Source organism: Nycticebus coucang, chromosome 22, assembly GCF_027406575.1.
Source record: "Nycticebus coucang isolate mNycCou1 chromosome 22, mNycCou1.pri, whole genome shotgun sequence".
NCBI lineage: Eukaryota > Metazoa > Chordata > Mammalia > Primates > Lorisidae > Nycticebus > Nycticebus coucang.
In genome coordinates this window covers 14,931,751-14,956,649 of record NC_069801.1, presented here as the reverse complement: position 1 = coordinate 14,956,649, position 24,899 = coordinate 14,931,751, and the positions used below count along the sequence as shown (strand labels likewise).

The 24,899-nt window shown below is 49.5% G+C and overlaps 1 protein-coding gene across 1 annotated transcript in view; it reads right to left on the bottom strand.

Moving 5' to 3' along the window:
- Positions 1-24,899, bottom strand: part of VWA5B1 (von Willebrand factor A domain containing 5B1) — a 57,549-nt gene that overhangs the window by 12,788 nt on the left and 19,862 nt on the right. Inside the window, exons 5-14 of the mRNA XM_053577342.1 lie at positions 22,336-22,481; positions 21,387-21,518; positions 20,675-20,799; positions 16,110-16,286; positions 12,175-12,285; positions 9,838-10,040; positions 9,170-9,284; positions 7,244-7,429; positions 4,007-4,196; positions 2,989-3,179 (exon numbers count right to left, since the gene is read on the bottom strand). Of these exons, the coding sequence (XP_053433317.1) occupies positions 2,989-3,179; positions 4,007-4,196; positions 7,244-7,429; positions 9,170-9,284; positions 9,838-10,040; positions 12,175-12,285; positions 16,110-16,286; positions 20,675-20,799; positions 21,387-21,518; positions 22,336-22,481 (1,576 nt within the window). The remainder of the gene's footprint in view (positions 1-2,988; positions 3,180-4,006; positions 4,197-7,243; positions 7,430-9,169; positions 9,285-9,837; positions 10,041-12,174; positions 12,286-16,109; positions 16,287-20,674; positions 20,800-21,386; positions 21,519-22,335; positions 22,482-24,899) is intronic.

Below are 24,899 nucleotides of genomic sequence, written 5' to 3'. Positions count from 1 at the left end.
AGTGACAATAAAAATTCACAAGCCCTTTTGACCCTGCATTTCCGCTTTTAGGAATTCAATCCTGTGGAAATATGCAAAGGTGCAAATGTCTATGTGGAAGTACTACGTATATTTTGCAATATTATTTGTAAAGATCTGGAAACTATCTAAATATCAGTAGAGGTTGACAAATAAGTTACGCTACATCCACGCAGTGGAACACACAACACTGAAAAGGGGTAAATTTCTTCATATCAAAATGGGAAGATGTCTAAGATAAAGCTTATTTTTATTTTATTTTATTTTTTCTTTTTGTAGAGACAGATCTCACTCCATTGCCCTCGGTAGAGTGCCGTGGCGTTAGCAACCTCTAACTCCTGGGCTTAGGCAATTCTCTTGCTTCAGCCTCCTGAGTAGCTGGGACCACAGGTGCCCGCCAGAACGCCCAGCTATTTTTTTGTTGCAGTTTGGCCGGGGCCAGGTTTGAACCTGCTGCCCTCAGTATATGGGGCCGGCGCCCTACCCACTGAGCCACAGGCACCGCCCTATTTTAATTTTAATTTAAGTTAACATTTTTTGAGACAGAGTATCACTTTGTCACCCTGGGTAGAGTGCCCTGGCATCATAGCTCACAACAACCTCAGATTCTTAGGCTCAAGTGATCCTTTTGCCTCGGCTCCTGAGTAGCTGAGACTATAGGCACCTGCCACAATGTCCAGCTATTTTTAGAGCCGGGATCTTGCTTTTGTTCAGGTTGGTCTGGAACTCCTGAGCTCAAGCAATTCACCGGCCTCAGCCTCCCAGAGTGCTAGGATTACAGGCATGAGCCACTGCGCCTGGTCTAAAACTTATTTATAAAAATAAATCACCACTCTTCTCTATCTTAATTGTGGTAATGAGATGACTATATACATTTGTCAAATCTCATAGAACTGTTCAACAAAAAGTAATTTTGTTGAATATACAAAAGTGAATTAAAAAGACATTTGAAAAGTAAGTTGGAGAGCGGTTTGTATATGTGATTATTAAGCTATATCTATGTGTTGTGTAGATGTATGTACTTGTGTGCGCCTGTGGTTTTTCTGGAAGGAAATACTCAAAACCAAGTGGCTCTCGGCATAGGGGAGGAGGACTTTTATTTGTACTTTACCCCTCACTGAACCAGTGTAGGCTTTTATTTCAATCTCTTGAGTAGTTATTACTTTTGTAATTGAAGACTATTAAGTTAGTTAAAAATGAATCTTAAGCCTCTGGGATCATGTACACTCCCTGGTAGGAGGAGGAAATGAGGGAGCAAAGGCACGGACTGGTGGACCAGAATGTTTTAGGCCAACAGTTAACCGTGAGGGCTTTTTCATCCCTATCAAGTATTTACTGGGGTGGGGGGAATGCCTCCCCTCTCTCTAGATCAGAGGCCCTAGGGATGGTGCCATAGTGTGGGACAAGAAGGGGACTGGCCACTCCAAGGATGGCCCCAGTGGGAGCTGGTACCCAGCCACGGCTGCTGGGTCCCTAACACTCAACCCCTCTTCTTACCTTGCCATCACCATACTAGGTCAGAGAAACTGAAGTTGCTAAGGTTGCCGTGGCAACAGATGAGTCTAAAATCCAGCCAGCGGCTACAAGAAATGTGTGTGTGTGTTTGCATGTGCACCTGCCTGAGCAAGTGTGTTAGGCAGAATCAGATCGAGGAAAAAGCCAGGTAGGAGAGAGGGCAAGAAATGAGCAGAAAGGTGCCTGAAGAGCTAAGGAACACTCAGGAGAGGAGTAAAGGGGGCCAGCCTGCCTGGAGCTCCCACCAAAGACAGCTGCCACCAGAGGACACCTACTGTGTGCCAGGTGCTGGGCTAGGCACTTCATCTCTTACCAGCTATCCTCTGGAAGAGCCTCCACTTAAACTTGACTCCCAGTAAATGTCTGTCGAGAGACGGCAGCTCAGTCATCTCTAAGCTATTCTACCCATTCCGCAGGTGAGGAAAGTTGGGCGACATGTTTGAGGAGCAGAGTCAGCCTGACTGAGAGGCTAGTGCCTTCCAGTTGCACCAAGTGGTCCCTGCCGGGCACAGAGAAGGGCCCCCAGGGGAAGGTGGCAGTGGCCTTGCCCTTGGGGAGTGGGCTTATGTGTTTGTGGAAGTGGGGATGGCAGTGGCTGCGTGGTTGGAATGGGAAAGGGAATATCCAGGAGAGAGGGAGAAGGTTGCTTTTAAGGAACCACAGAGTCACAATGACAAATTGACTTAGACCATTCTTAAGAAAATGGGTTAAACCACGATTTGGTTAGGACAGTTGTCCTCAACCAGGTAATTCCCCTCCCCCACTTGGGGCCATTTGGCAGTGTCTGTGGACATCTGTCGTCATGATTGGAGGCAGTGTTGACACTGGCTTTGAGTGGGCAGAGAACGCCACCAAACTTTCTACAATACCCAGGACACCCCTCCCCCACAACAGAGAATGACCATGCCAATAGTGCTGGGGTTGAGAGACCCTGTCACCCCAGCAGGACAGTGGGTGACATTTCCGTGGTGACTTTCCCACTCTCAAATTCTCTCCACTCTGGGGAAGGATACACCCCCCAGGGTGTATAGGAGGGGCAGGGTGATGGGGGAGGAAGCAATGACTTTGCAGGCAGAGGGTCCCGGGTTTCCCTGACTGGCTGTGTGACCCCTGGATATAGCCACTTTACCTCTCTGGCCTTCAATTTCCACCAAGTCAGGGTGCTGGCCCCCAAACTCTCTCCTCTCTTGAGGTGCTATAAAATCAACTGAGGGAGTAGATGCTCCTTGTGAAGCGGGGAGTGCTGTGTGCAGGGAATGAGTGAGTTCATTGCCTAGTGGGTGTCATGATTAGGAAGGCGTCCGCGGGGGGTGAGGCAGATGAAGGTCTAGGAAGAGCCCCATGTGACCGTGTGAGTTGTGGATAGGCTCCGTCCTGTGGTTGAAGCAGGAGACACAGTTCTCCCCAATCCGTGGCCTTCCCCAGGTACCCCCCCAGCCTGCCCTGCTTGGGTACCTGCAGATCAACGTGCCCCCTCTGGGCATCCAGGATGGTCTGGTTGGTGAGGTCCTGCAGCCTGGCTTTTCGCAGTGGGTACCTCCTGGCAGCCGCCATGGGGTCACTGGCTGTAGTGACCCTGGGGCAGGGCTTGTGGTTGATGATCTGGTTGGTGCTGTATGCCCTCCGTCGCTGGGAGAGGTCCAGATCTGGACAAGGGGTAGTGATAGGGAAGCCATGAAGGTGGGACAGCGGGGAAAGAGAGGGGCTTGCATACATCTTTCCCACTTGGAAGCTTCTTAGGCTCACCTCTGTCTTCCAAACTACACACAGGTGCCTCACCAGGCAGTCAAAGCCTTGCATGACCTGGCCCCAATCTATCTTCTAAGATATTCTCCCTTCTCCTCCTTTTTAATGAACAATGTACCCCCAAACACATGAGAAGAGCAACAGTGGTACCTCTGCACCATTGCTCAGGCAGTTTCTGGACCCTCCTGCCTATTCCCATTTCTAAGAACCCATCTCCTCGTTAAGTCAACGTTAATGTCCTCTAGGGTACTTGTCTGTCCTGGGATTCCCACAGTTTGTTGCATTTTCCGGTGGCCCATGTCACTGTGCTTTCTATCAGAGTTAGGGCCAGTCATCTCTCTCTCAGTAGATGGTGAGCTCCTTAAGGGTGGGAAACATGTTTGAGTCATCTTTGCTTTCCATGTTGTGTGCTTAGGCCCTCGACTTAGTAGGGACTCACTAAGTATCCTTTGAACGGAAACTGACACCATAAAGAAGCTCTGTGGTCAGACAGATCTAGAGTCTTTTATCTGTGCTCCACCTCTTTCGAGCTCTATGAGCTTAGCCGAGTTCCTTAACGCCCTAAGACTCAGTTTCCTCATCTGTGAAATGGGTATCATAGTACCCAGCTCTGCAGCTGCTAACTGGTCAATGAGATGGCTTTAGAAAGTTCTTAGCATGCAGTAAGTGCTCAATATAAGGTAGTAATAATCATATGGCCTCCCCGCAGAAAGAGCAGCAGACCAACCAGGATTGGTGATGGAGTATCTGCTGACTGATTGGGCACCTTTGGCCTGCCGCAGGTGGAAGGGTGCTCCCATGCTCTTGGCGCAGTCTCCACCGTCCAGCCCGGGTCCCTCCTCCTGAGAGTGGTAGAAGACGGAGCTGCTGGACTCTTGAGAGTGAGAGTGCAGCAAGCTGTACCTTCGCCTCTTGTCCTGGAGGGAGGGAGAAAAAAGAGGCTATATATCAGGAAGGACCGGACAGGGCAGCAAGGGCTGAGAACAGGGGCAGTGGAGGTTCCATCTCAGAAGAACTTGCAAGATAGAAAAGCTATCTGATTACTTTGGGAATTTCAGGAAACTTCCTTCTTTTCTTTTTTTTTTTTTTCTTTTCAGACTGAGTCTCACTCTGTCACCCTGGGTAGAAGGCCGTGGCGTTGTAGCTCACAACAACCTCAAACTCTTGGGCTTGAGCAAACCTCTTGCCTCAGCCTCCTGAATAGCTGGGACTACAGGTGTCTGCCACTACAGTAGTTTTTCTATTTTTATTTATTTATTTTTTATTTGTTTGAGATAGAGTCTCAAGCTGTTGTCCTGGATAGAGGGCTGTGGCGTCACAGCTCACAGCAACCTCCAACTCTTGGGCTCAAGCGATTCTCTTGCCTCAGCCTCCCAAGTAGCTGGAACTACAGGCGCCACTACAACACCCGGCCATTTTTTGGTTGTAGTTGTCATTGTTGTTTGGCGGGCCCGGGCTGGATTCGAACCTGCCAGCTCCTGTGTATGTGGCTGGCGCCCTAGCCACTTGAGCTACAGGCGCCAGCCAGTTTTTCTATTTTTAGTAGAGACAGGCCTCGCTCTTGCTCAGGCTGTCCTCAAACTCCTGAGCTGAAGCAATCCACCTGCCTCATCCTCCCAGAGTGTTGGGATTACAGACGTGAGCCACCGTGCTCGGACAAAACATCCTTTCAGGAAGATGATGAATGGAATGATCTTTTCATGTCATTTATAATGTTTATATTTTTAATAATTGACCTTATTCTTTTAAACTTTTTAAAGATGTAATTCTAAATGCCACCCCGACTCCAAATAGGTAACCTAAATTAATAGAACGAACCATTTGTTGCTTCCTTTTTTTATGATATAAATATATATACAAATAACACATTGCCTTTTCAGGGTCATTTTGTTATATAAAAAGTGGATCATACTACTTACATTTATCAGTATCTTGAATTTTGCGCTTAAAACGTTTTGGAAATTCTGTGTCAACCACTGTCTTTAACTATCACCTGTATAATATTCCATCATCCCTTGCTGTTCAGCCTTCACTTTGTGGACATTTATTTTTGCCACTATAAAAAAATGCTATAATAAATCCTTGGGCATGCATGAAATGCATTGCATCACTTGTATTTCTTGGTTTTTTTTAGTCTTTTTATTTCAAAATAATAAGGGGCTACCCATGCTTTTGTTACATGGATACTTTGTAGAACGCTGAAGTTGGGGCTTTCCAGTGTGCCCCTCCCCACTTTTATTTCTATAGGTTAGATTTATAGGAGTGCAATTTCTGGGTTGAAAGGCATATATATTTCTAGTTTCCTTAGATTGCTTTCCAGAGGGCTATGGCAAGTTCTGTTTACACCACCAAGATATGAAGGTATGTTGGTCTTTTCCCAACATCCCTTCCGGTAGCAGGGAAAACTTTGCTAGTTTCAGGTAAGAAAAGGAGAATGGATTTGATGATTTGCTGGCTCCCTTGTGATGGTAGGTCTGTTAATGAGCCGACGGCTCTGTCTAGACCCCAGAGGAGGGCTTGGGATGTGCCAAGACTTGGTCAGCATTTTGTTTAGTATTTTCTCCCTGCAGCTGAGCACTCTATTCCCTATAACACGTTAACCCTTACCCTGATCATGGTTCTTAGGAAATTCCATAACATATAAAAATTTGGAAATTTCACATTCTCTTGAAAATTCCACATTCTCTTGAAAAATTGGAAACATGTTTAACATAGGGCCCATGTTCCTGCAGGGTACCAGTTGGAGCAGCCTGGTTTAGATAGGGTGTGTGCCATCCAGTTAGCCGTATGCCTCACCACTCCCTATTGCCTCTCCAACTACGAACTCAGTGATAACTGCTAGCTAACATGGAATTTGCTCCTTCTATTTTTATGCCAAGTCCATTTTATTCATTTCATAGTCTCCTAATCCCTCTAGGCATTGAATGTGAAACTCCCTTTTAAAAACAAACCTGTCACATTATCTGGGTGAAGTTCTCACTTATAATTTGACTCAATTTGTACAAAAACAAAGTATTTAAATGACATATGTGTACTACCTAATATTGTGAAATGAAAACAAGACAAAACAAGATGAGAAATTCTTTAAGTGGGAGTAGAGAGACTCACGAAAGAGGGGCAATGAGGGAAGAAACAGCTTCGTAGGCAATCTCCCAGGTTAGCATGCATTCCACCGCCTTCGAGAAGTTCTTTGCTTTTCTCCCACTTCTGCCACCACGTTTAAGAGAATTATCCATATAAATAAATAAAATGCCAACTCATCTAAGGAGATAGGAGCTGACTAGAGCATTTGGGGAATGCTAAGGAGATAGGAGCTGGCTAGTGCATCTTATCACTTAGGGGAGATTATATAAAATGCAAATTTATGAACCTTACCCTTGGGGATTCTTATTTAATAAGGATGGGTTGGGCCAAGGCTCTGCATTTTATTTTATTTTATTATTTATTTATTTATGAGACAGAGCCTCGAGCTGTCATCCTGGGTAGGGTGCCATGGCATCACAGCTCACAGCAACCTCCAACTCCTGGGCTCAAGTGATTCTCCTGCCTCCGCCTCCCAAGTAGCTGGGACTACAGGTGCCCACCACAATGCCTGGCTATTTTTTGGTTGCAGCCGTCATTATTGTTTGGCGGGCCTGGGCTGGATTCGAACCCGCCAGCTCAGGTGTATGTGGCTGGCGCCCTCGCCACTTAAGCCACAGGGCTCTGCATTTTAAACAAAAATTTCAACAGGGACTCTTGAGAACTACATTTTGAGATGGTGGCTTCTACCTAAGAAGCATCACCATGACTGAATCCCCATGGCGGGGCAACTGTAAACCCACAGCTGGGTAAACTATACCCAGAACTCTAAACTCAGTTCTAACTAGTTCCTAGCTGCCATGAATAGTCTTTACAGTGAAGGGTGGCTTGTGAGCATGGGGTCTCTGCCCCTTCTGGTCCCTGGAGTTTCTAGGATACTTACGGCTCTTGGATTGAAGGTGTATAAGGAGGCATCACATACAATGCCATACTCCACCAATCGTTCTCCAGGGAACAGGGAGCTGGTGCTGACAGGTGAGATCAGGACCTCAGTGGTCTCAGGGAAGATCCACTCCACAGTCACATCACTCAGGACGGGGGCCATGGCCTTCTTCAAGGACTTGATCATCTGTTGGGCAGGGTCAGAACATGGTTTGGAGGGATGTGTGAGCACATAAGTAGTATGAAGGCTAGGTGGGTGTGAACTCAGGGGGAGAGAGCAGGGAGGAAGTGACAACATGCCTTGGGTAGCTTGCCCAGAAGCTTTGAGATTCTTAGACTTCTAGGATGTCAGAGTTGGAAAGGATCTTTGCGATCATCCTTTCTAAACTTACCATTTCATAAATGAGAAAATCTGAGGCTCAAAGTAGGGCCGTGACTAGCCCAAGGGTACAGAGAAGGTTTGTGTCAAAGCATGGACTGGATAACAATCTTGAGAAAGTTAATTTGCTTCTTGGGGCTTCCATTTCCCCTTTGGTTAAAGTGGGGGGGACACTGAGAAAGACCAGGCCTTTTTATTTTGGGGGGACAGTCTCACTCTGTCACCCTGGGTAGAGTGCCATAGCATCATAGCTCACAGCAAACTCAAACTCCTGAGCTCAAGAGATGCTCTTGCCTCAGATTCCTGAGTAGTTGGGACTAAAGGCACCTGCCACAATGCCTGGCTACATTTTTCTATTTTTAGTAGAGAAAATTGCTCAGGCTGGTCCTGAGCTTAAGCAATCTACCTGTCTCTCAGCCTCCCAGGATGCTAGGATTACAGGAATGAGCCACTACCCTCAGTCAAGACCATGACTTTTTGCTGCAAGAAATGAAGTTAGGTGACAGCTTCTAAGATGCAGTTCTCTGGCTTTGGAGCCGAGACCACACCTCTCCCTGGAAGACCCCAAGCCAAGGATTCAGCCTGCAGGGATACTAGTGAGACCCTCTGCGGGCCATCATTGCTCCAGAGTACCCTGCTGGGTTGGCTGAGGCCTTGCTGGAGTGAAACATCACAGACTGAGACATTCCCTGCTCAAATTTGCTCCCCACTTCCTTTCATAGGTGGGGGATATGCCCTGTGGCCTAAAGAGTCATCCTTCCTGATTGCTCCTCTTCCATCTTTCACAGACACGATTCTCAAAAAGCCTAATCACTCTTTTTGTTGTTGTTGTTGTTGTTGTTGTTGTTGTTGAGACAGGGTCCCACCCTATGCCCCTGAGCAGAGTGCAGTGGGCGTGGTAGCTCACCACAAGCGGCTGGGATTACAGGCGCTCGCCGCGGGGCCTGGCTGCAATTTTCCAGTTTTTTCATGAGTCGGGGTCTCACTGTCGCTCAGCCGAGTCTCGAACACCTGAGCTCAAGTGATTCTCCCTCCTCAGCCTCCCACAGTGCTGGGATTACAGGCGTGAGCCACCGCGCCCGGCAGCCTTATCACTCTTAATCCCAGGTCTGTCTCTGCTTCCTGGACTGACAAAAAGGGATTTCCTAAGGGTTGGAGAATTTGTAATGAATGTGCAGAAAATCGAAGGATGATTAAATAAAGCCTCCTTTATTTCTGGATCCTTTAAATTCTTCTGAGCCACCATTTTTCATCATCAGGAATGTGGTCCAAAATGACCCCAAATACAACCTCATGTCCAAACAGGCGATGGCTCCTTCAGGGGCTTCCGTCCTGCCTGGCCGGCGGATGGAGCATGAGACCCAGTGGCTGCAGGCCAGGCAATCTGGAGTCCAGGCAAGGCTTCAAGAGTTGCCTGTTCTGAGGTTTCTCTGGTCTCACTGGGGTGCAGTGTGGCCCAGAGGAAAGCTCAGATATGGAAAATCCTAGCTTTACTACCAAGTTGCCACAGGACAGACCTGGGAAGAGAGTGGGGGTTCTGCCACCTACCTTGGGTTGCAGCCGCTCCCCCTCCACCAGGAACTCGGCACTGCCCTTGGACACTGATGCCAGCCCTTTCACCAGTCTGTGGCAGACATTGGCTCCAATTCCAAAGCTATAGCACCTGGGGGAAGGGGAGGAGAGAGGCAGCTACTTCCCACCCTCTCTGCATCTTTGCCCCTGGTGTGGGGAGGGACTAAGAGTGATTCAGCAGAACTAACCAGAGCTGGCCCTGACTTTAGGCAGAGGGAGAGGAGAAAGGACGAAGGTCACCCACGGGCACTCACGTACACACACACAGCTCCCCCAGTGTGGAGTCAAAGCAGCCCCTTCCTGGGTTACGCTTTGGGAGCTGCGTGCAGAGGTATGAGCTGCTCGACCCTTTGGAACTTCTTTTTATTTAATTTTTTGCAGTTTTTTTTTTTTTTTGGCCAGCGCTGGGTTTGAAGCCGCCACCTCCGGCATATGGGGCTGGTGACCTACTCCTTTTAGCCACAGGCGCCTCCCCCTTTGGAACTTCCAAGGGGAAAAAGCCACGTCTGAAATCAGCCCGCACATAGAAGCAAAGTGCAATGGGAATTGTGGGTCCTGTGCTCCCCCTCGGGCATTGTCCACATTTTTCTCTGGCTGGTGCCCCAGCCCCAGGGTTACCAAGCCTTGACCCCTGCCTGGCCGACCTGGTGGAGAAGGCGTGGTTTCGCACCAGCTCCAGCACCTTCCCTGTGTTGCCCACGGCACCGTCTGTGATCAGGAAGACCAGCCGTGGGTGGCCTTGGTGCACCGGCTGCCGGATGATCCACTTGAGAGGGGAAAGGATGTTGGTACCACCCATGTCGGCTCGCATCTTCTGGATGTTATCACAGGCCAGGGCCAGGTTTTCCTGCAAGGAAGAGCAACGGGCAGGGCAGATGATCGCCAGGGTCACCATACAGCATGGACTCTCAGTCACCAGAAGACGAACCCTTTATTTCTCTAGAGCTTCATTCAGCCTCTGGAGTTGGCTCATCCTCCCAATTTCACTCTTGGCCCAACCCGGGAAGAACAGGTGGCCACTTATTTGATGTAATCTTGCTCCATAACACCCCATTCTGATGCATGAATCACCACCATTTGTGGTAGATTGACTTAATGCTGGTCTCTCTAGATTCCTCTTTAAAAACATAAACACCCCTGGAAAAGGCAGCACATTGAGCCTTTAATTCCTCAGCCCAGAATAAGGGAGGGAGGAAGGTAGTGGGGTGGAGGGGACATGGGACTAGGTATCCAAAGACTTCGAGTTCTGCACCCAACTCTGGCACCAGCTCCTTGTGATACTCAGGGGAAATCATTTCCCTACCCTGGGTTTCGCATGTCCTTCCTCCTGGACTAACTCTGTGGAGCCTAACTGGCAAGGATCACTGGCACTGGACGAACGTCACTGCAGCAAGAGTAGCTTCCCACTGGACACAGTGACCTTCTGCTCCTGGCTCAGAAAGCTGCTCTTTCAGCATTCATGCTTGGAGGGCACTTACAAGTAACCTCACAGATCAAAAGCCTTTAGATACATAAGTAGCTTTTGAACCAGCAAGACGAGGAACTAATCCCAAGGGAATAATTAAGGCCATATGCAAAATCTAGGGGACAAAGATGACTAACTAGAAAAAAGTGGAAACAACTTAAATGCCTGACTGTTTTGTTAAATAAGTCCCAAACTTTCTGTGTAGTGAAATGTACAAACTAAGCAGCCATTAAAACGATGTTACAGTTTAGTACTTATTGATGTGGAAATATGTTCGTGATAGACTCTTACCTTAGAAAAGTAGGTTACAGAACAATATGGAAGGCCTAATCCTATTTTTATTGAAAATGTATGTAAATGCACAGAACAAGGCCAGGAGGGATTTATACCAAGCTCTTAACAATATCTTTTCCTCTTTTTTTTCCCTGACTGATCTAATCCTGTGAGATTTAAAAAAAATTTCTTTTGGGTTATCTAGATTTAGAAATTGTGGGGCAACCAATATATATTACTCTTTAAAAAGTTTTGTTTTTTTTTTTTAGGCCAGACACCACAGTGGCGCTCATGTCCAGACGGGGAAGGATTGCTTGAGGCCAGGAGTTTGAGACCAACCTGGGCAACATGGCAAGTCCTTATTCTTAAAAAAAAAAAAAATTAGCCAAGTATGGGGACACACACCTGTTAGTTCCAGCTACTCAGAAGGCTGAGGCAGGAAGATTACTTGAGCCAGGAATTTAAGGTTTCAGTGAGCTAGGATTAGATCACTGCACACCAGTGCGGGCAACAAACTGAGACTCTTGTGTCAAAAACATTTTTTTTTTCTTTTTCTTAGAGATGAGGCCTTACTCTGTTGCCCAGGCCGGATTCGAGCTGCTGGGCTCAAGTGATTTTCCCACCTCAGCGTCATGAGTATCTGGAGCACAAGGGCACACAACATATATTATTCATGTATTTGAAAAACCTGTACGATTATTTTTAGTTAAAGAGTGTCCTATATGTCTGTCCTCCCTCCCTCTCTTCCTTCCTTCCTCCTTCTTCCAAGATTTGGGAGGATGCTCCAGTTTTGAACATGCTGCTGGGGCCGCAGCCCTTTGCTTTACACGGCAGCTCAGGTTTTGTGAGCTCCGTTCGCACCCACCCCATACCCGCTCAGCCACACATTCTCCCCCACCCCTTACCATTCACATCTTCAACTCAGCCTCGTGTGGGCCCCTTGTCCTGGTGACACAGGCTTCCGTGGCCGTGTCCTCTCTCCCCCCTCTCCACGTACCCCATCTCTGTGCGCACGCATACTTTGCCCAAAATATTGTTTTATTTTAAAGAGGGGGGAAGTCAGGAAGCTGAGTTGTCTGAAAGCTGCAGAAACATAGGTAGCTTTAGATCTCTGCCCCAGGGGTGCTCTGGGCTCTCTGCAGGTGGCGGATTCTGAGGCCAGACCTCAGCTTGCCTCTTCTTTCCTTTCCCCTCCTTTCCATAGCTCCCCACCTCGGGTCACCCTCCAGCCTTGCCGCCTTACCTCACTGTAGGCCTGGCTGGAAGGAAAGAGGCTCTTAAATGTGGATCCAAACCCAATGATGTTGAAGAGGCAGGCTGGCATGAGGCTCTTCAGAGCCACCAGCATGGCATCCTGGAAGGTGAGAAGGGACCATCAGTTACTACCACTCTGCTGCCAAACAGGACTTTCACCCCTCTGCCTGCACCCAGCACCTCCTTTTCCTTCATATATCAAGAAATGTGCTGATGCTGACCAGAAGCTGGACCAATCCCATCCTCATAAAACGCCTATGAACAGCAGGCGTGACTTCTCAAAGCCATTCTAGTTAGCTTGCCAGTTACGTGTCACTCCATGCTGACCCTGAGAGTTGGGGAAGACAGCAAGTATCCACACCTTCCTGCCAAAGCAGAATTGACATCTAAGGGAAGAAGGTGGCCTGGTCCAGGTCACACTGTGGTGAGCAGAATCTCGCCTTCTGCGTCAGACTCAACCTAGTTATCATTAACAAGGGATAAGTCTCTTTAGTTCACACATAGGATGTGTTTCCATGTAACTCACTAATCTTCACAATGATCTTTTGAGAAAGGTACACTATTATCCCCATTTTACAGAAGAGAAAGTGGAGGTGCAGAGAGGGGAAGTGACTTGATGAGTATCCGGATAGTGAATAGAAGCATCAAAGTGACTCTCACACATGTCACTATGCCTCCAAAGTCTGTACTATTAAAGAATCTTAACCTATGGAACTGCGTACCGCCAGGCGACCTTGACAAAGGTGTACTAAAAAAAATAATGACAATGAGGGAGATGGAGGTGACAGCAGAGCAAAAAATAATGATGATTGATGATGATGAGACAGGGTGATGATAAATATCAATTTCAACGTGTTGGACACTTTATGTGGATTATCTCATTTAATCTCTATAACATGCATTTTAGTGTAGTAGTGAAGAAGATGTGCTTTAAAATTAAACAAATCTAGGTTAAATCCCACCTGTGCCAATACTAACTTGACCTTGGGCTAGTTATGTTACCCCTCTGAGCCTCAGCCAGGCACTTAGTAACCATTCAGTAAATGGTTATTATTACCAACCCAATGTGATATATTTTAATATGAATACCTCCATTTTACAGATAAGGACACTGAAGTTCAGGAGAGTTAAGGAGTTGCCCACACAACCTGAGACTAATGATCAAATCTTTCAAAACACAGTTCCAAGATCTTTATCTGTGCTGGCTCTGCCTTGGCAGAAGAATGCAAGTCTGCCTGCCACGCTCATAATGTGTTTTGATGGCATCTCAGGACCTCAGTATGGCTTCAGGGAAACCGACTATCATACTCCAGAATCTAGGGAAACACAGCCGCAAGTGGATTCTGGCAACTTTCACACCATACAGCCTTCCAGGCTCCACCTACCAACACCCCTCTCTGCAAACATTAGCATTAAACTTGAACATGAACGTTCTGTCTCTCTTCACTGCTTGCATGAATACGTTTGGTTTGGCTACAAAAAAAGTCAGTATCTGCTTATGTTTTCATTAGCCACTAATGCATGTATTCCTGTTTGCTGGAGACTCTGCTGATTCATACAGATTATCTCCGCTCACACACCTATTAGAATTTTTAAAGCCTCATTTTGGGCAGCAAGTGGCAGCAGAAGAATGAGACCAGCTGCAGGAAATTAAATTGGCTGAACTTTACCCTTTGGCATGGACTGTTTGGAGTTCTATTCTCTCCCTCCTCCCTGAGCCTAATTTTTCTTAAAACTTCCACCCGATGGGTCATAATTAATGTCCCAAGCAACCTCCAGTGGCTTCATTGTTAGTGGGGAAGGGGGTGTGTGGCCTGAGTAATTTGTGTGCCTTTCGTGTTGAGCAGAATGGATTGCACAGGTGCAAAGCCATGTGTGAAGGAAAGACCTTGTGAAGCTCAGCGAACTTGGGAAGAACAGAAGCGTCTTCAAGGGGACTGAGAGGAGAGCCAGAGAAAGTCATCATCAGAGAATTCTGAAATGCGAAGGTTGGAAAGGTGTTTGGTTCAGAAAGTGGATTTCCACTCAGAAACCAACTGTGTTTAATAGGTAGCAACTGCCTGGAAAACTAGGATGAGAAGGCTAATGAGTCTGAGTCCAGGCTCATGGAAAAACACGTCATAATGGATTATTGATGTCTGCTTGGGCTTGGGAGAGGGGAGCAGAGGGACATGTGATATATGTTTGTCCTGCCTGAATTCATCCTTCCCTCTCATTTTAAAGAAAGGACAAATGAAGTCCAGAGTTAAGAGTCAACTTGTCCATAGCCATTTTCGTTGGCAGAAATGACCCTGGTACCCAGGTGTTGCTCTTCGTATGATGCCACACTGCAGACATGACGTAGTCAGAGAGGAGAGGTTATCACAGTGGAAGAGTATATGTGATTCTTCATGAGCAAATGTAAAGAAAATGAGGACTGAAATAAGATATATAAGGCCCAGTCTTCTCCACTACCCCTGTGATGCTGGGAAAAGCACTTAGCTTCTCAGGGACTTAGTTTCTAGACCCAGAAAACAGACTACATGGATAAGGGATGGCTTAGGCTCACCATCCATAGTGCTGTCAGGTAACTGAGACATCTCACGAATCAATTCCATGGCTGTGGAATACATTACAGATGTCCAAGGAGACCTGGAACGTGGTTTAGCACTCCAGTGCCCTGGACAGCTCCCCGTTCTAATTCTTGCCTTTGGTGGTGGGCGGGGTAGGGAGAAGGCACCAATCAGCCCTTCATGACAGTGTGAAAAGACCTCAAAAAGGAATTTGGGTCTCACGTATGACTCCTCTGTTATACTTCAAGACAAAAGCCATTCATAGCAAGGCTGAGGAGAAGCTGGCTTCACAGGTCCCACCTAACCCTCCTCTCCTGGCTGAGCCTTGCACTGGAAACAGGACTTTCTCCAGGAGCAAACTAAGGAGAGGGATGACATTTCAGGTGACAGCAGGGCCTCCTTTCCTTCTTGTTCCATTATCCCTTGTTCTCTTGAACCATAGCCCAACAAACTGGGCTTTTCATGCATAAGTACAAAGCTGGGCCCCATGGGCAAAGATAGATGAAAAGCTCTCATCCTTTTCCTTAATGAGTTCATAAGTCCAGAGGGGAAAACAGACATCTGCCCATCTAAAAACACAAGGGAGCCTTGGACAATGCTATAATCAAGACGCATAACCTCCCGAGGAGGACGAAGCAATTCTGGATGTGCTGGGCCAGTAGGGCTCTGTCTCTCACTTGACTGTGAGCTCTTTGAGGGTAGCAACTGTGTTTACATCCTGTGGCTTTTCCAGATGACCAACCAGAGGGCTTTGCACATATTAAACCTTTGGAAAAAAAAGGAACCAAGTCTTTCTACAGAATTCTACACATTTGTTGGCAGGAGCCACATCCAGTGAAAGACTAATGTTAGGTGGTGGAAACTGTCAGACAGACAAAGGTTTCGCCTTGGACCACACTGACTGTGTGACCTTGGGGAGGTGACTGAAAGTCTCAGGATCCGTTTTCCTATCTGGAAAAGGGAGATAATAGGACCAACCTCATAGCATTCTTGTCTGTACTAGATACCTAAGCATAGACTTAATGCACGTCTGAAACCTACTAGATCTTCAGCAAATGTTAGTTTCCTTCTCCGTACCCCTCTCCACTCACTACCTACCTAGGTGTTCTAACTACAGGCACACCACGTAAGTTTGCAGAATGTAAAAGACAACTGTGGACGACTTCATCCCTTGTAAATGGGCGACTGTCCTGCACCTGCTCACACCATTTCAGTGTTTCGTTTGGGGAGTGAATTAAGTTTGAGATTCTCTGTTCAAATTGAGTCTTAACAAGTTGTTTCTTGGAACAGAAGGTGCTGAGGAAGCCTGGTTGGGACGCACAGCTCATCTACACTGGAGCCAGGGCCAGGGGAGGGTCCTCCCAGAAGGTACCTTGACACGGTTCATGCTGGTGCCACTCATGCTGCTGCTTCTGTCAATGAGGAAGATGAACTCTCCGAGGGTCTTTCTTACGTTCGGTTGGACGGACTGCAGGTCAGGACAGAAGTTGAGCATGATGACAGAGTGGTGGGGAATGTCTTTGTGGAGGCGTTTCCGGATGATTTCTGTCTGGAGGAGAAAGGAAAACTCTCTGACACAGGCAAGCAAGGGGAGCAGAGATCCTCCCAGGGACTCACCATGTTTTACAAAGACCCCGCTCAGAAAGATCTCCAGGTGACTCGGCTCCGCCCCCGCCGGCTAGATTCACAGGTTGCAACAGCAAGCAGGCAGAAAGACCTGGGTTAAAATCCCAGCTCTGTCACCATCTAACCATGTGATTTGGAACAAGTCCCTCTTCTGGATCTCTTTCTAAATAAAATAATGGCCACTTCTTAGGGTGGTTGAGAGGGCGAACTGAGTGAGCAGAACACTCAAAGGAGGCTGCTTAATTAAATAATGGTCTCTTTTGCTTTGGCACTCAGTGTATAAGCCACTGTCTGGCTCATTTGTCTGTGAACTTGGTTTTGCTGGTTTACTGATTCTCTCCCACTGATAAATTCCTCCCCATTCTTCAAATTTTACCTGTTTGGAAAGGCTGCCCCAATCTTCCAGGTGGACTTAATTGCTTATTTTCCTCATCCATAAAATGAGAATAAAAGTTACCCTTCATTGAGTTGCTGAATGTATCAAATGCAGCACTTGTGTAAGCTGCTGCCGGGCAGAGGGTAGCTGTCCCTAAGCAGTCACTGTCATTAAGTTGCTGCTGCTGCTGTTACCTGCCCTAGGGGCCCAGGTACTGGCTCATGCTGAATGCAATTTCTTTTCCCTTTTTTTTTTTGAGACAGAGTTTCACTTTGTCACCCTTGGTAGAGTGCTATGGCATCATAGCTCACAGCAACCTCCAACTCTTGGGCTCAAGTGATCCTCTTGCCTCAGCTTCCAAGTAGCTGGGACTACTGGTGCCCGCCACAACACCTGGCCATTTTGTTAGAGCTGGGGTCTCAATCTTGCTCTAAGTGGTCTTGAATTCCTGAGCTCAGGCGATCCACCCACCTCGGCCTCCCAAGGAGTTAGGACTGCAGGCGTGAGCCCCCGCGCCAGGCCTGAGCGCAGTTGTTTGTTCACATCTCTGCCTCCCCGCAGCTTGCTACTTGAAGGCAGGGCCTGCCAGAAACACCTGGTGCATCTCCAGGATTTAACACAGGGCCCCGTCCAAGGACGGATCAGTCAGCACTGAAGGAGGGACAGAGCCCTTGCTTCTATCTTTTTATGTGGTCCCGTAGCTGGCCCTGAGGCCACCCACCTGCTGCTGCAGAGCTTTGTTCCTGACTGTCCCCTCACTGCGCACAGCCTCAGCTCCTCGTCCTCACCCTGCTCTCTCTCTCCCCCGGCTTTCTCTCCATCTGATGGTCTCTGTGTATACACGTGACTCTCTGTGTCTGCTTCCCATTGCTGTTTGGGTTCCTTCCCCCTCTCAGTAGATGACATCACCACCCACCCAGTTGTTCAAACACCTGGCAGCTGTCCTTGGTTCTCCTCTTTCCCTCACTCCACGGATCTCTGCCTGAAGCAAAGGATTGTCAGTCCTACTGCTAAAAGGTGACTGAATGTGTCATCTTCTCTCTGTCCCCGTGGCCACCACCCAACTCCGTAAGGTCATCTCTTGGGGAACCCTTGCAATAACCTCAGTGGTCTCTCTCTTCCACTTCCCTCTCTCCATGGTCCATTCTGCATAGAGTGGCCAGGGGGGTCGTTCTTGTCATCCTCATTCTTAAGCAGTGGCCCCTGCTCACACAACACTGCACCAGGTGCGGTGAAGCCCTTTGCGGCATGACCGCTGCCCACCTGTCCACCTCATCTCTACCCACTCTGCTCCCTACATTTCAGCTGCACTGGCCTTCCTCCTGTTTTCCGAACTGGTCACTGTGCTGGTTCTTCCATGCCTCTCTCTCTGCCCACCTGTCTCACAATGGGCTCTTCCCAGTGGGTCTCATTCTCAGACAAGCTTTCAATAAACACCCGGCTAAAAGCACCCAGCGTGTTGGCTGGGTGTGGTGGCTCACACCTGTAATACTAGCACTCTGGGAGGCCGAGGCGGGTGCATTGCTTGAACCTGGGAATTTGAAACCTGCCTAAGTAAGAGCGAAACCCCATCTCTACTAAAAATAGAAAAACTAGCCAGGTGTGGTGGCAGATGACTGTAGTCCCAGCTACTCAGGAGGCTTAGGCAAGAAGACCACTTGAGCCTAAGAGACTGAGGTTGCTGTGAACTATGATGACACCACAGCATTCTACCCAGGGTGACAGAGTGACATTCTGTCTAAATAAATAGAAAAGCACCCAGTGCCTATCACTCATCACATCCTCCCCTTCCAAGCAGATCTGGCTCTTTTTTTTTTTTTTGAGACAGAGTTTCACTTTGTCACCCTTACTAGAGTGCCATGGTGCCATAGCTCACAGCAACCTCAAACTCTTGGGCTCAAGCGATTCTCTTGCCTCAGCTTCCCAGGTAGCTGGGACTATTGGTCCCTGCCACCATGTCTGGCTCTTTTTTAGAGACAGGGGTCTTGCTCTGGCTCAGGCTGGTCTCAAATCCATGAGCTCAGGTAATCCACCCACCTCAACCTCCCAGAGTGCTAGGATTACAGGCGTGAGCCACCACCCCAGACCCAGATCTGGCTCATTTACTCGCTTTTTGTCTGTCTCCCCATTCCAGGAATGTGTTGCTGCCCAGGGCCTAGAAGAGAGTCTGACATGGATTGGACACTGACAGTTTGTGGAATGGTTAATGAAAGGATGACTCTGGGGGGCCTTTCTCTCTGCCGCTGACCTGTGCGTGTACCTTGTGGTCATCCCCTCCTCCCAGTCTCTGTTTCTCTCTGCTTCTCTATCTCTCATACGTGGTGTGTCCCTCTGTGTTATTTTCTCCTCTTTGCTAAATCACGAATCTTGACAGCACGTCCACCCTCCCATCCTGATTGACATTCACCCTCTGGATGCCCGCAACCTGGCTCTCTCCCTGCCAAGGGAACTTTCTCTCCCTCCCAGCCCAGCTCTTTTGATGACAGAGTCCAAGGCACCACCAGCCACATCTGCCAGTGAGCAGAGCCACCTCCAGGACCCTTGTTCTGTCTCTCAGAGGGACAGGGTAGGTGCCCTGGCTCAGGAGGCTCTGATGTGTCCTCCAGCTGCCATTAGTCAATTACAATGAACTCATCACTTCTTAGCAGCTGCGGGCTGATCAGGTTGATTGCTGTCATCCCCGAGCTCATGAGAATACGGGTGATTTGCATAACCAACCCAAGGTGGCAAATTAATTCTCATTTGCTTCAGCAGTCCCAGAGCTAATTGATTTAAAACATGGCAGTCAGGACAGCCAGCCCCAGGCCCAGAAGGCCTCCTGGGCTCCCTCTTGCCCACCTGCTGCAGTTCTCAGAGCTCTGTGGGTCCCCTGGCATTGCCACTCCCACTCGGAGAACCTGGCTTCTCCCAGCTGACTCAGCTGTGTGAGGGGCACCTCTGGGAGGGCAAGTGATTTCAGTGGCGTCCCTAAACATGGGGAGGCTGTGAGTGGCATTGAGCCACATGAACTTTCCCTTTGAACATCCTGTGGTGGGTCAAATAGGCCACAACCTAGCTGTATTTCCCTGTCTGGTTCCCCTCACCCCCCTTGCAACCCTCTCTGGCCAGCTAGGCCAGCAGATAATGGGGGAGGCTGTGAATTCCACCCCCTTCCCTGCCCCACATGATCAACCTCATCCTTTAGCTTCCTTGTGACCAAGTCTACCTCTTGAGATAACAATCTCCCCCTTTCTCCAATCACTGCTAATCTTTGGGTACTAAACCTTAGTTTTCTCAACTAGAAAGGGGGCTGATTTAAGGAGGTGTGCCATGGTTCTGAAACCTATCTCTGTGCTCAGGACCCGGTGTGCAGAGCTGTGGGGGGAGGGAGAGCACTGGGTGTGGCCTGCTGCTGTTCCTCCGCCTCCTACTACTCCCCACCCCTGCCAGGGGCTGCTGATCCTGTGGCCTCATGGGGTACAGGGAGAGCAGAGGCCAAGGCTCTTTCTTGGGGAAACCCGCTCTACCCTTATCTCTTATGTCTCAGCAAGCAAGGACCCCAGAGGGAGGAAGAGCAAGGGGCTGTTTGGCACATGGGAGAAGGGAGGCCCGGGAGGGAGCTGGAAGGCCTGGGTGTCCCCAGGGGGGTGTGGTAGCCTGGAGGAGGTCAAGACCATTGCTATCACCAGATGCAAATTTTGCCTGGCTTAGGCCCCTTGGAGAAGGTGACTTGGCAGGAGGCTGGAGAGCCAGGGTGCCTGGGCATCTGGAAGTCCCTTGCAGTCCCAGCCCACTGAAGGACACACTTCTTGCTTGGGCTCTGCTACCAAATTGCGGTGTGACTTTGGGCAGGTGCCCCTCCTGCAGTTTCTGTCTCCTCCGTGGTTCAGTGGGGACCAGGTTTTAGAGCTGCCCCAGCCCTGCCCCCCTCACCTCCCAACTTGAGCGGCCCTCACCTTCCGCTCTGCACGACTGTCCTTCTTCATCCCTTTAATGAAATCTGTTTTTCCCCTCAAGTGCTGCTCAAACTCTCCCAGGGTCATGTCCCCTTTCTCCATCAGGACGTGTGGCATGTGGGGCTCTGCAGAGACGAGATTGTCACTCAACATATGTCCAGGTGTGAAGGGGATGCCAGGGGCCCTAGTTTAGGGACAAGATCTTCCCAGGGGTGGGGCATCCAGGGGAAGGAGGTGGAAGCCCGAGCTGCCTAAAGCAGTGTGGGGACCCATGGGTGACTCATTGTCTTTTTCTGGACCTCAATTTACTCATCTGTTAAACAGGGGTGAGATGGGGCTAAGTGAATTTTTTAGGTCCTAACATTCTGTGAGTTCTTGATGACACAGGAGAGTTCCTCTTTGAGGGTACAGTGTTGCCAAGGGTTTGCTGAGCTTAGAGTTTCAAAGACCCTCTGCTTAGCTGGCCTGGGGGCAAAGTGCCCCAAGGGATGGAAGAGACCCTGGGTTGCTGGAGCTTTAATCAGGGCAGGAGACACTGATTCTACCAGTGACAGCCAGGTCCCAGGAGGTGGGTCGTTGGTCTCCCCTGCCTGACACGCACCCTGTCCCCTTGCCCTGGTCATCCACTGGAGGTGGACATATGTCCTGTCCCTGTGGGGTGAGCATCCCCTCCCTCCCACATGTAGCCCATGGGCCCTGGTGGCCGTGGTACCGCTGGGGTGAATGAGGATCTCCACGGGCCGGTCGAAGGTGTGCTTGTTGGCCAAGGTGATGATGATGCTCTTGGCGGAACAGGCAGATGGGGCCGCATCAGCGCGAATCTCATGGGTGGGACTCTCTACCCCTGAGTGGCACAAAAAAGGTGAGGGGGGCAGGCTCGGGAGCCCCAGGAGAGAAAGGAGCTCAGTGGGGGATGCTCAGACCCAGGCCACAGGCTACCGACACAGCAGCCGTGTTGGGCATCTAACCTGCTGTGTGACTTGGATGGATGGTGTCTAATGGTGCCTGCCTGCCCCACCTCAGGATCCAGTACGGGTCAGAGCAGTTGCTTCCCCAGAGGGCACACAAAGCCCCAAGCATGTGGCTAAGCGGATAGGAAGAGCCTAACGCAATCAGTGGGTGGGTGACCCTTATGTGCCTCTTGCACTGGAATGAAGGGTGGCTCTAGGAGCACATACATCAGCAAGAAACCTCCTCCCAGTGTGCTTTTAGAGCCAGAATGGCTGGGGAGAAAAACCCTTGGAGCAATGGTTCTCAACTCTGGCTGCACATCAGAAGCGTGTGGGGAGCTTTTAAATGTTTGCATACTCAAGACCCAAATACCCCCAAATCTCAGGGGATTGGGATCTAGGTTGTAAGATGTTCCACATCTCCCCGGGGGGTTCTGATTGCAGACAAGGTAAAAACCAGGAAGCAGGTTAGGGCTATGGCCTCCAGAAAAGGACTAAGAGCCCCCATTCCCCAGGGATGTTGGGTGGAGGTGTATGGACTTGAAATCTGTCCCTGGAAGGGGCTTGTAACTCTATGCTCTGGTCATTCTTCCACCTGGGCCAGTCGGCTTCCCTGCCTCCACTTCCTCTCTGTTCCTGCCTGTTTGGGCCTGAAACCTTCTCCACCCTGAAGCTTCTTTGGCTCCGGACCTGTGGACAGCTCCCTCTCACCTGCGAGCAGACATGGCCCGCGGATCTCCAGCTGGAAGTTGAATTCATACTCCATGGGGTTGGACACATTGGTGTCCAGGAGAGTGGCCAGGCTCAGCTTGTTCCAGGAGTCCAGGGTCCGGGTGCCGAAGCAATTCTTGTCTTTGCTGGGAAGGGATTGGGAGGAGGAGAAGGTGGTGGCAGCCGGGGCAGAGGCAGGGGCCCAAAGCAAGAGGATGAGGAGAGGATGCTGAGTGCCAGGCAGCCCAGCCCACCAAGGAGGCCCCTGGACCCACTTTCTCCCACTCAGCCTGAGCCCAGGGAGTGCCTTGAACCTGATGTTAGGCACAGCTACTTGTAAGGAGCACCTGCTATGGGCCAGGCACCAGGCACAGGTCCTATAGCATTAGGTCACATTGCTCTCACCACAACCCAGGGGGAAGGCATCAGAGCCCCCACTGTTCACGTGGGGAAACCAAGGATCAGTGTGGTGAGGTGCCCAGCCCAAGTTCCCACATCCCAACCTGGTGGAGCCAGCATCCTGGCCCAGGTCTCTCTGGCTTGACAGTGAGATAGTTTGCGCTACGTCACACCACTTCCTGAATCCCTGCTCTGTCTCTGTGAGCTGCAAGCCCTTGACAAGTCACTTCTCCTCTAAGCGTTGGTTTTCTCATCCATTAAATGGGGCCGATACTTATACAGTTGCCTTGGGGACTCCTTGAGCAACTGCTTAGCAAACTGTCATCTGCCGAATGCTCATGTTTTGGAGCCCCCTTTCTTTGTGCACCCCATCCCTGATCCTTCTCCTTCCCCTGGTACCCACTGGGCACCCTCTAAGCTCCATCCAGGTGGCTGCAATCCAACGTCCTTGCTTACTAACTTGGTGTCACCATATTTATTTGTTCAGGCTTCACCTTCCCTGTGTCCATAAATCACAACACCATGAATGAACATCCCTGTCTACGTCCTCTTTGGACTGGAGAAAGAATTGCTTTGGGATTCCTGGGCCAAAGGACACACTAACAATTGCCAGATTGCTCCAGGGTGGCTGTACTGATTCCCACTTGCATCAGCCGTGACCAAGGGCTCCCATCTCCCCATGTCCTCCCTGACACTCAGTGTACCCTGACACTCAGTGTAATCTGCAGTTCTTGGTTTTTCTTGCATCACTCTGTCTGAGCAATTTTGAGGCTCGTAGGGATGTGATTCAGGCTTTTCCCCAAAGTTTCACTATTAACTCTGCCTGCTGGAATGAGTAGAATTAACTGATCAGGACCTGCTCAGAAACATCAGGGCCTCCCGAGCCTCTTGTTCCTGGTTCCACTGAGGTTCTGAATGGCCCAGCAAGGCCCTGCCTCTCACATGCACAGGGCTCAGGGCCAATGGCGATGCTTATAAAGACCACTCGCAGGCTGGTGTCTCGTGGTCTGAGACTGGCATGTGCTGCCAGCTTCTCGGTTGTGCCAAGTGTCCTCCTGGCCTTGAAGACCCTACACGATCTGACTCCTCCCTGTCCTTCTGACTTTTTGCTGTGGCACATGAACCCATGTCAGCCTTTTGCTGCTGCCTCAGGGCTTTTGCACTTGCTAGTCTCTCCTTCCAAAATGCTCCCCTCCCAGCATCTTTCCATGGCTTACTCCCTCCAGTCATGTCCAGCCACAGATGCTGCCTAATCCCTGTCCATTCTAGCTAAAATAGCCCTCTCCCTCCCTGTCCTCTCTGTCTCCCTCTGTCCCCTATGTGGCATTTATTTTCACTGAAAATGATCTCATCTGTAGGATCTGTAGGTGCCTCAGGCTGTGACCCACTTCCTATGCCACTGGGTAGCGCCGAGAAACTATTCCGGTACTGGGCCCGTCATGATCCCTTCCCTGCCCTGATGAAAATCCTTCTAATGGCTCCTTCCTGCTTTGGGGGGAAACGCAAAGTCTTTGCTGGGGCCACAGGGTATCCCGTGCCTCTATGCCCTCATCCCGTGTTGCCTGTGCTGCAGCTGCTCTCTGGGACGCTGTCCTTGCTTCCCTGGGGCCACTGTCCCCACTGGTTTCACCTATAGGAATGCTTCTCCCTGGGCCTGCATCCTCCCCATCCCCCAGTGCTCAACCGGAACACTGCCTCTCAGAGAAGCCTGGCCTGGCCTCTGGGCTCCAGGTTGGGGCCCTCTTTTGTACTCTTAGCCCAGTGAACTTCTCCCTCAATGCACTTTTCACATAATTAATTACATCCCAGTTCAAAAGCCATGAGTCATACATTAGTTGTATTATTAGTTGAATAATGATCTCTTCTGCCAAGTTCCACAAGGATGGGAACCATGTCCCCAGCCCAGTGTCCAGCACATAGAGGTGCTCAGAAAATAGGTGCTCAGTGACCTCCAACCCCACCTGAGATTCTGAAACCCCTTCAGTGCTGCCCGGGGGGCTGGCACCACCCAAAGGGACCAGAAGGACACATTTCTTCCCCTTGTAATTCTCAAGTGAATTACAAAATAAACCCTGGAAATGCTGATCCCAGGTGGCCAATCCCAGTCCATGGGCATTTCAGGAAGTTTCTTAAGTCCTCTAAAGGTAGCCTAGGGAGGAACGAAT